The sequence below is a fragment of the Anticarsia gemmatalis genome, chromosome 5 (genome assembly GCF_050436995.1).
Source record: "Anticarsia gemmatalis isolate Benzon Research Colony breed Stoneville strain chromosome 5, ilAntGemm2 primary, whole genome shotgun sequence".
Lineage (NCBI taxonomy): Eukaryota > Metazoa > Arthropoda > Insecta > Lepidoptera > Erebidae > Anticarsia > Anticarsia gemmatalis.
In genome coordinates, this window is record NC_134749.1 from 6,990,285 (window position 1) to 7,001,878 (window position 11,594).

General features: G+C 39.8%; 2 protein-coding genes across 2 annotated transcripts; both read right to left on the reverse strand.

Annotated features, from left to right (window-relative positions):
* Positions 1–1,015: 1,015 nt before the first annotated feature.
* LOC142972979 (larval cuticle protein 16/17-like) lies at positions 1,016–2,496 on the reverse strand. Its single transcript, XM_076114445.1, has 3 exons — positions 2,371–2,496; positions 1,704–1,822; positions 1,016–1,504 (listed from the first exon to the last, which is right to left on the reverse strand). Exons 1-3 carry the CDS (start codon positions 2,470–2,472, stop codon positions 1,288–1,290), a joined length of 438 nt encoding a protein of 145 aa, XP_075970560.1. The 5' UTR covers positions 2,473–2,496; the 3' UTR covers positions 1,016–1,287.
* Positions 2,497–9,380: 6,884 nt separating this feature from the next.
* LOC142972980 (larval cuticle protein 1-like) lies at positions 9,381–10,759 on the reverse strand. Its single transcript, XM_076114446.1, has 3 exons — positions 10,601–10,759; positions 10,315–10,430; positions 9,381–9,852 (listed from the first exon to the last, which is right to left on the reverse strand). Exons 1-3 carry the CDS (start codon positions 10,607–10,609, stop codon positions 9,636–9,638), a joined length of 342 nt encoding a protein of 113 aa, XP_075970561.1. The 5' UTR covers positions 10,610–10,759; the 3' UTR covers positions 9,381–9,635.
* Between the last annotated feature and the right edge of the window lie 835 nt (positions 10,760–11,594).

The window sequence follows — 11,594 nt, forward strand, 5'->3', positions numbered from 1 at the left end:
TAAAAGTCGTGTTAGTTATACTATTTATAACTCGAGGATGGCTTAACCAATTCGGCTGAAATTTGGTGGAGAGGTAACTGAGAACCAGGAGACATAGGACTTTTTATCCCGTCCGACCGAGTTTGTACCTGGAGGAAGAACAGAACCTGGTGACAGCAACACTAAGAAGTCATGATCTCCTGGTAGGTGTGGATCCGTTTTTGTAAAATTGTATTTAAGTCACGGGAAAGGTTTTTATGGAGAGAAGTAGAAAACGTGAGCGGAGCCGCGCGGATCAACTAGTAAGCAAATATTTACTTGTTTTATGCAGGTATTGGCACTATTGATCGCATCTTTATAATCATAATAGTGATCATTGGACAACTCACATAATAATATTATTATGGTCATTTGCTTCCTTACTTAGCAGAGCTTGTACGATCGATAGTAATCAAATACATAACTAATCAACACACTTATAATATATAAGTGTGTTGATCTAAATACATAAATAGATACACTTACAACCAGACTCAGAACAAATACTAGTGTTCATCACACAAGTATTAGGTCGAGGAAAAAGTCTTTTCGCATTTTAGTATGTATGAACTTGTAATAAAATCTCTTTGGCTTCAAGAAACACAAATAAGTACACGGTACATTAGATTTCTTTCAGTGAGCTCGTGAGGTACCTAAATATCGAGTTTTTTGCTTAGAGAAAAGATTTTATTACAAGTTCATACATACTATAATGCGAATAGACTTTTTCCCCGACCTAATATTTGCCCCGGTTGGGATTCAAGGTTGGGTGGATAGATTGACGATGTTGGACATCAATCACTTAATGGCTACTGGGAGTGTATTACATATTTGTTAATTCACGAAACACATATTTATATCTCAAGTTCCGACGTCTTTATGAAAGTTAGTTTGCTAGATTGATGAATTGTTTCTAATTATGAGGAGACTCCTAGGTGTTTGTTTAACACATGCCAACTTGACACGCTAGGGTGTGTGCATTAAAGGAAGACAAAAATTAATTCAGGTAACATTTATTTACAGTATGATTTACATAATTAATTACTCATCAGAAGAAACTTAATATGGCAGTAAGCATCGAGTCTCAGAGCAAAGGTAAATAGTACGGTGATGCTCACCCGTACGCCCTTCATTGTGGTAACTGTCATTACCTGATCTCTTAAATCAACATCAAAGTCATATAAGTAGAAGCGAATTAACTATCTATAATAGATAGCTAGACGGGTCAGTTAGTAGTTAATCGCTCGTTAACTAGTTATCGTTGGTAGTTTATCTACGTGCGACGGGAGCCACGGGGATGGCGTCTCCTTGAGCTTGGTAACCGTTCTCATCGGCAAGGTAAGTGATGGTCTGTAGCTTGCCCTCGGGGTCGGTGTAGCTGTAAGAGCCGCGGACGACAACTACCTTGTAAGGTTTCTTCTCCTCGTCAACTCCCTCCTTCAGATCACCAGTTTCATCACGGCTGACACCATCTTCAGTCTCGAAACTGTAATTGAATTCATTATTTAGTTTAACGATACCTGAAATGTACCCATAAAATAGTAATATTACACTTTCTGTTTAAAAAAATAAGGTGAATTCAAATTTGGGGAAGGAACTCAATTTTAAGTTGTCTCCTCGTTTATGTTGACACCCTTATTTCGTTTTCCCCTAGCAGACTAATGTTTATAGAATGTAAATATTACCCAAATACGTAGCCACCATCAGGTTTCTGGTCAACGCTAGACCGGAGGATCTGCACCGGCTCAGGTACCGAGGGAGCAGCGACGGCGACAGCCACGAGGGCGAGGGCGACAACAATGATCTATCAAATAACAAGATGCAATACATTATTCAGTGTCAACAATTTAGTTGCATATTAATAGCAAAAAAACCTCATCATATAAATGTAGATTATCTTATCCGCTGTGTAATACGAAATTTTTCGTAACATCTTCTTGAAAGTCTGTCAACCAGTAATTGACTATTGTTAAAGGTTGTATGAAAATGACAGGCGGGACCCACAATTTTAAACGTGTCTTCCGAAACACAGAGAACTGGCTAAATATAATATGGTCAGCTTAACCAAAGAGATCAATCCGCGCGGCTATTAATACAAAGCCCTGAGCTCCTCATTTATTTTATCTAAATATGAAATATTATTTATGCAACTCAAATAATTGCGAACCCTGCATTCTTCTTAATCTATATCAAGGACACTTCACAATTCAGAAATATTTATTAGTAAACTGCAGTTCACTAATAAATTAGTTAAGTTATTAACAAATAAGCACACACTTCTCGAAAAATAATGAAAAATGTCACTGATAATAAATATACACAAAAAAGGCCTTTAATTATTTTTACACGTACCAATTTCATTTTGGATAAGTTTGTTCGATGTCTACCTTGTGAGCGACTGATGCCAGACTTGCTCAAACTAAGTCTTATATACATTTCTCTGGCGTACATCATAATGCCAAATGTCAGAGAATTCCGGATTCGGTCATCAAAAGCGAATAGGTGACAATATTATTACTCTATTTAAAAAAAATAGTCGTACAAACCGCCTTAAGTAATAAATTTGTGAAGACAAAATTAATATAAAAGAAATGTATTGAGGCAAGCTTTTACGAATAATCGCTACGGCCATTTCCCATTTGGTAAACCTCAAATTATACCTACTAAAAAGTTGCATTTGGTAAACATTTTGTTATTTCATAAATTTAATCCTATTTGGTAAACTATTTTAGTATTGTTATTGTTATTTTTGTGAGTCGATGTGAAATTTATGTTGAAGTTTTTAAAAGTTTCAAAGTCTTAAAACAAAATCTCGACCATCAAAAAGTACGGCTTATCAAGGAGCAGTAAAGATAAACGTAATTCTGTCAATTTCCAAACTAAAATCTGGGGGCACGGCAGTGGCCCCGCAAGTCGAGCAAAAAAAATGCGGCACGGCCGTACCATCTTTTCTCGAAGCAATTCAGGCCATTTTCGATCCCCCTGCAATTTCGTTGTGGATAAAAAAAGATGCCTGAATTTTCAACAACTAATCAGATATTGTATAAACACGGTATATTTAAAATTTCAGTCAATTTGAACCAGTAGTTTTATTATTAAAAGACAACTCAACAAGTTTAAGAATGACAACTTGTTAAAGTTTCAGAATTTTGTCACTCACTGACTGACTCACAGATCATCAAAAGTCTAAGGCACTTCTAGCAGACATAGAAGCTTCAAATTTGGTATACAAATAGAGTTTAGTGTATTAATTATGGGAAAACTTAAATATTTTCTAATTTCGGTCCAGTTTTCTAAATACACGAACTGCAAGAATAATTTTGCTATCCCATGTATAGGATGATGATGATGTATAGGATGGCCAGGTCAATCTATTTGTTTTAAACGTAAAATATTTTTAATATTGGCGTGATAATTACTTAAGTAATAACTTAAGACAGAAGGTCCTTTAAGTAGAGACTAAAGAGATTAATCGACTTGGTATTACATAGATCTCACAACTTTTTACGGTAGACAGACTGCGCTGCGAGACTTGAGGTTTTTACAGGATGTTTTTGATGGTATTTCATTTACCCGAGTGGAAATCATGCTACCCCGGCGACGGCGCCGGCAGGACTCAGTGCCTAGCCGGCACCGGCGCTGTTAAGTAAAAAAGCGAGCCATACATTTTTGCTTTCTCGGCAACCGGTGCCGGGCCGGGTAATGGAAAAACGCCCATTATCAATATCCGTAAAACGAAGGGAGCGTTTCTTAAACCACCTAAAAGTGATTTTTACTGTCTATTGTCGAAAGGTCGTGTTGAACACTTTGGCTCTAACATGAACTGAGACTACTTGAGTTCAAGCTTTAGACTAATTCAAGCTAGATGCTTTGGGAAGAAATTTTAATTTTTGTTGATATACTACTTCTCGAAGAAATACCAAAAACTTTTCATAATCACAAAATGTGCAGTCTGCGTGCGTTATGTTGCGGGTACTTTTGAAGGGCTTCCCCTCATCTCACCCAAGCATAATGTAGTAGTTGACAAATGATGACCTTTCGTTAGTTTTATATTTTAAAAAAGTAATAGTGCCATAGAATAATAGTAAATATAAATGCCTCAATAGACTCAAGTTAGAATTCATGGATTTTTTCACAAGATCGCTTTCATTAACAATAATTTACCAACGTTTTTCTAGTTGAATCTCTAAGATAAACTTTTCAAGTGGGTACACTGGTTGAAGTATTATTTTCCATTACAAACTATTTAAACCCCGATGAAAAAAGGGGGGTGTTAAAAGTTTGATGTGTCTGTGTGTGTCTATCTGTCTGTGGCATCATAACTCCCGAACGGGTGCTGTGATTTTAATTTAGTTTTTATGATATGTGCGAGTGTTCTATGAAATGTTTGATGAAAATCGGTTGAGCCGTTAAAAAGTTGTAGGGGGTGAAAGCGAAGGGAGGAGAGAAAGTTTACTCGGATAGGGTCTCAAACAGCTTCGTATGATGAGAACCTTGGTGGTGGGAATATTAGAACAGCTTTTTTTTTTTTTTTTTTTTTTTTTTTTTTTTTTTTTTTTTTTCGTCAGGAAAATGCATTACTGCATGTCCCGCCCCAGGGAGGATAGCGGGGGTCTGTCGGGCTCTCCCGCCGGCAAGGCGTTCCGGCTGACTTGGGCATACCGACTAAAAACCTGACGGTGTTCCTTCTGCGGTCACCATAACGTGGCCAGGACGCGGTACCTCCGATCGGATACTCCGCGTCCCAGCCGGTGATAGCCCGCTTTGTATGCGGACCCTACTTCGAGCGGGGGCAGGCACGAGGATTGCCCCCCCCTAGCTCTCCACTTCAAGGGGGTGTGCCAGGAACACACAGCGCACTCCCCACCTCTCGGACCTGTTCCCTGTCCAGGCGACGGAGCGTTCCGCCTCCGCCGCCCACAGGTCCGCGTCACGGGGGCCGGAGATCATCCCGGCGCCTACGACGCCCAGTGCGTCTTGCGCGGGAAGGGAGGGGAGCGTTGATTTCCCGCTCCCGTTCCGCCGCCTCTTTTGCGGATATAACTTCCTCGCAGAACGAGGCGACGGCCGACCACGCTGCCTCGCTCCCGACCATGGACAGAACCACGGCCGAGAGCGAGAGGTTGCTCCCGACTACCCCGGTCAATTGACGGCGCTGCGACGACCACGCCTGGCAGTGTGCCAGCGTATGCAGCGCCGTATCGGGGCAGTCACCACAATGATGGCACCTGGGCGTCTGCTCACGGCCTATGCGACACAGGTACTTGCCGAAACAACCGTGTCCGGTCAAGACCTGCGTCAGCCGATAAGTGAGCGCGCCGTGCCCTCTCTCCAGCCACTCCGTGACCGCCGGCCGCACGGCCTCGATGGTAACGAGGCCGGCGCTGGGGTTCTCCAGTCGCCGCTTCCACGCCGCCAGGACATCTTGGCGGAGCTCTGCTCTCCGCGCCTCCACTTCTTGAGGCGCTGGCAGTGAGCCTCCGCCTCGGGCCTCCTCGCGCCATGTATAGAGTGACGCGAGGGCCTTCGCGTCCAGGTCCCACGGCGGCGTTCCGGCCAGTAGGCACGCCGCTTCGAATGAGATCGTGCGGTAGCCTCTCACGGCCCTGACAGCCATCACGCGCTGCGGACGTCGCAGCGCGGCGATGTTTTTGGCCGACAGGGCATTGGCCCAAATGGGTGAGCCATATAGGGCCATTGTCCGCACGATCCCGGCGTACAGCCGTCGACAGGTGTTGTTTGGCCCCCCGAGGTTCGGCAGCAGGCGTGAAAGAGCGCCCGCCGCACCTACGAGTCTGGGGGCCAGCCGACTGAAATGGGCTGTGAAGTCCCATCGGCCGTCGAGAGTTAGACCAAGGTACTTCATCGACGATGCAATGCCGATGTGGACTCCGCCTACGATGATGCTGGATCCTGGAGGCGGGCGGCGTCGGGGCCCATGGAAAAATAGGGCCTCCGACTTTTCAAGAGCCACCTCCAGACCCAGCCGCCGGATGCGAGCGACGACCTGTGCGACCCCAGCTGTGGCCAGCACCTCCGCGTCGCGGTGCGTCTTCCCCCGGGCTGTAACCAGTGTGTCGTCGGCATAGCAGAATATGCCGACGCCTGGCGGGAGCGCACCGCGCAGAGAACAGCTTAACCTAACTAGCCAATCTATAAAAATTATGAAAAAAAAGAAATTGTATAAAATCGGGGGTTTTTTATATTTTAAATTTATAGATTTAAGTGAGATGTATTGATTCTTGATAATAATGTCGCATGCATTGATATTACATACACAATAGAATATGAGACTTGCTTCTAATGATATTATGCTAAAATTGATAAAACATCACAAAATAGTCATAAAAACTAGAATTCGCTATCGCATTATCCACATTAAAATATATTATTATTGAATATATCCACAACATCCTAAGGCCGGGTCTTTATTTAGACACTGCATCGCACCAGACGGCGTAACATTGTCACAAACTTGTGACAAGTTGCTTACACGGGCTGAAACCATGTACATTGTACGATCATAAGTGGATTATAATGAAAAATCAACTGCGCACCTACATTCTGCATCAAACTAGACCATAACTTGGCCGATATTTCAAACTGAGCTTTTTTATGTTATGCTTGGGATGTAACACATTGTTAACAATTTCTCATGCACGTCCCTGAAGATGGTATACAACGTGCCGCTGCAATGGCTTATTTCCTTTAACGTATGGGTAGGGTTAGGAGTTAATAATCGTGTAACAAACAATAAACATTGTTAGCTAATTAAAAAAACATAAATGTCACACTAAACAATAAAATAATGTAATCAAAACTATAACACTTTGTACCAACAATCAAAGTACATCAAACGGGTGAAAACGTCGCGTGCGCCGCCCGCCCAATAGCGGGACGCTAGAAACGAGGCTTTATTGTAGCAGCATTCTTTCTCATTTTAGTTTCATTGATTCGAATATCATATGACTCCTGAACCCGGTGAACGAACTTTACTCGAGTAGATGATGTACAGGCTGCGGATTTTTTTAAATAAAGATAATTGTTAGTAAGTCGGTAATTAATAATAAAAATACAAATTGTTGTACTATACATGACTAAGGACGTCTAGCCCTACCCATACGTTGAAGGAAATAAGCCATTGCAGCAGCACGTTGTATAATTCTACTACATCATCGATACCAAGACGTGCATGCGTACGGACACGGTCATTAGGTTATGTCACGATAGAAAGATTCTAATGTGGACACAGCCTTAAGCGATACTTCCAGTGAAAAGAATATTATTCCAGTTTAGACCAGTTTTTCGTTTTTATTTTGTAACCTAAATTCTTCATATTGTTAATTGATTTTCGATATTATGAAGATGTATGTGGGAAGCTTCATATTCGCGGATCAATATTTTTATTATTTTTGCAGACTGTGTTAGTCTTTTTGATAATATCTATATTTGTTTTATTTTCAAGTTCTGCGGCTATAAAGCCTTCTTGTATCAATATCGTAATTATAATGTGTTTTTTTATGATACCCTGCAATCAAAATATTTAATATAGACTTCGATGATATTATATTGAAGGTTTGGAGGATTTTAAGTTTTGAACTAGAGGCATTTGAAAAAAATCGAGGCGTTATTTAAGTTTTAATTGTGAGTAACTTTTCATAGAAGTAATTAGATAAACTAACGAATCAAATCTTAAATCGCAGACAGTTTTTTGATGTTTACGTCTGCGGCGAGGTCTGCAGTGAAATATGTAACCCCCTGCTGTTCACCGAGTCTCAGAATCTATTCCCAGGTCGGGAATGCGAATGATCTCTTCCAATGTTATACTACAATATTATTTAATAGTACCCAGAGTTTAAATGTCCACGGCAATATATCCTATTGCAAAAGGCTACTTTCTTCGCATTGATAAAGTATGTTCGTTTGAGACCCCGACAGAAGTTTCCTTACTATTAACCGGGCTTTTTTGAACTTAAGTAATACTTCTAACTAACTAATGAAATGTTCAAATGATTATCGATCTTTTAAACGTAATTTCAAATGCATTATTTGTCATAGAAGGATTTCCCGCGTAAAATCATCTTTTAAACCGGTTCCTAATTCCTGCCCCGTGGTTAACAGGGCAAGATCAGATGAGCAGATTCTCATGGTGTAGGCAAATAGCTCACTAAATATTAGGTTCAAAATGAGGTGTAACTGTCGTCAGAATTGAGATTGAGACTGATGCATTTCTGCTAATGCTCGTTCATTGTAGGATTTAGGTACTCAAGTTTGGAAACTTTTATATTAAACTAGCTGACCCGGCAAACGTTGTTTTACAATATAAATTTCAAAAAAAATGTGTCACTTAGGTATATGAAAAATTTATGTTGGCCGATTCTCATAGATACCGGATAAGCACAAAAAATTTCATCCACATCGGTCAAGCCGTTTCGGAGGAGTATGGCAACGAAAACTGTGACGCGAGAATTTTGTATATTAGATAGAGGTATAGCTTTTTTCTCTATAATGCTTCAGGCGCTCATTTTTGTATGTGTATTGTGCTCAGTGTTTGTATTGTGCTCGATGCTTTCTCGTTCGAGATACATGTAAGGAAGATCTCCCAATCGTAAACCTCCCCACTATATCTATATACTTGCCAAGAAGTTAATAATTACATCACTTATTTGTGTGTCAATAAATACCTACTAGACCGAGGAAAATATAATCGTTTTTTATCCTAATACATTTTTTAAGTTAATTTCCATTCTGTGAATGGAAAAGCATCTTTATTATGAAATGTTTTTACTAGTAACGTTGTTGGAGGTTATGCAATCGCACTATGAATCAAGACAGGCGCCATACGATTTTTTGTCAGACAGCGCTATTGGACGGGATAGGTACTAGGTATCATAAAAACTCTACTGTGTTGCCCTTTAACTTATTTTTTTAATCATCACTTTGTTGGGAATTTTAGATTAAATAAGTACTATGAACGCGTATTTTATTAAATTACGCTTACGCATTCTAGTTCATATTTAATTCACTGATACAAAATCGTTGATCACTGTTTTGGTCATTGTTTCCCGGTGATTTCCGGTATTGGCGGAAAAATTGAGGTAAAATGTTAGACAAGACACATACTTATTATGTTATTTATCCAACTCAGAACTATTTTAATAACTGGAGTATTTATCTAAATGCATTACTGTATTTGTGCCGGTGTTTGTATCTTGAATTACATTTTCGACGTTATTGTTCCCAAAGTATGAACATATGACAACCAATGGAGATTTTAAATATTGAGCGCATATTTTGAATAGCGTACAAAAACTTCTGCAGATTTATTTTATGTGCATGTAAAGATTAAAAAAATACAGATATAACTTCAATTACAATTTATTGCATATTGAATCATCATTAAAACACAACAAAAAATGTAAAAACGTACAAAATGGCAGTGAACACCATTAACAATTACTAATAACATAAGAGTGTGACGAGTTTCAGCACACCCTTATGTCAGAGTAATTGTTGTGTTATATTCTTAACCGATATCAAAGTCCTTTGAGAGTATTGCAGGGTGATCCATTGAACTATACAATTCATCAATGTATATCAACTATTCGTCGTGTTGCTTATCTCCTGGCAACGGGAACCTTGGGGATGGACTCTCCCTCAGCTTGGTAACCGTTCTCGTCAGCGATGTAGTTGATGGTCTCTGGTTTGCCTTCGGAGTTGATGTAAGAGTAAGATCCACGGACGACTACAACCGGGTGGGGCTTGTTCTCCTCATCAAGAGCGTCTTTAATCGTGCCAACTTCTTCACGTACGCTGCCGTCCTCAGTCTCGTAGCTGTAAAATTTTAATTATTTTAGTAATTTAATCCACTACTGTCCTACTGTAAGGTAAGAATATCCACTAAAGTGAGGAAGATGTTAGGACTTAGATTCACCACGCTGTGGTGTGACACCATCGTAGTGCAGGCAAAGGAATTTGCATTATTGCAAGAACCTTCGGGAATGATATGATTCGTAACAATGTAAGAACTATCGATAAATATTTCTAATACACAAATAACGCTTAGAAGGATGCATATCTTTAATCACTTGCATCAGTGAGAGGTTTGCTTATACGACTCGGTAACTATAATTATCACATAATAAATTCTTTTATGTTCGACATAAATTGGATATATAAGCATTCGTCTCCCAAACGAGTGATTAAGTCAGCAACACACCGATGGATTTTGTCATTAAGTTGACGTCATAAATTTAAGGAGCCATTACGTCATATGGTAAAAAAAATTATACACACTTGAAGTTGTATCCACCCTCGGGTTGTTGTACGAACTCAGAGCGCACGATCTTCACGGGCTCTTCGGCGGGAGCGGCGACGGCTACGGCCACAAGGGCGAGGGCGACAATGATCATCTGTGTGGAACATAATGAGTTGTAAATATACGTTGAAACAAATCACTAATAAAAGAAAGCTTGATTTTTACCCTTCCTGATTACAATAATCAGTAGAGTAATTTTAAACCTTTGGTAGGTGCTAATTACAATGCATTAGAAATCGTTAAATAATATTTTTAAGAACGTACCGATTTCATTTTAATGTTTTGGTCTGCGGCTGATGAGCGACTGATGCCCAACTACTCTAGACATAGACTTTTATACATTTCTTTAGCACTTAGAGTAATGTCAAATGGCGGCAAACAAGCGATTTCGATATTACGGATTCGGTCATCTATGTATGTTCACAATTACACACAAGCACAGATGTGTGCACACAGTTCTTAGGTACATACGAGTATATTATAATATTTGAACATGTGTTGTGTTTGTGTGCACCGCGGACCTGTTAGCGCTGTGACCTGTGTGACCATCGCGAGCTTTTGTTTGAGATTGTACCTAATCAGTATTTAATAAAAATTCCTTGTTTTACTTTTTTTTTCAAAATATATGTAGGTATAATGAGGTGCAAATATACACAAGGTATTAATAGAATCCCAAGTAACATTGTTGCAAATTTTAGCCCTTTCGGACAGATCTCTTAATAAGCAAGCAGGAATTGTATCTTCTTCTTTCGCCTTTATTAAAATCCATTCTGTTGTGATTGCATGAAATAGTAACCATCCTGCGTAGGTACATTTATATCCTCCGTTCTCACAAACTTTCGCATTTATTATATCAGTAATATGACAGGATTTACAAAGTTCCTGTTAATAATACTGTAAGTTCCTATATGTACACTCATATACCTCGTTACACCAGAAATAAATAAAATTTTATGCATGGCTATCGGGCGCTACATACAATTTCAGTTTTCTTGAGTGAATATCCATACTTATTCATATCCACAGGGTTATTTGGGGTCAGGGTCTAAATCACAGAAAACCTCGCAGTTTTCATAATTTCTTGAATTTTATTTTAATACAAAAATAAATATTGCAGACACCACGCGCATCGCTAAGATTAGTTAGGCAAGCCCCTACACCCGTGACGGTTAGGGGTACGCTAGGGCGGGGCTGGGCGCTGACACATAGACTGAACAATGTTGACCGTACTTTTTCTATGTGTTGAGTTATATTAAAA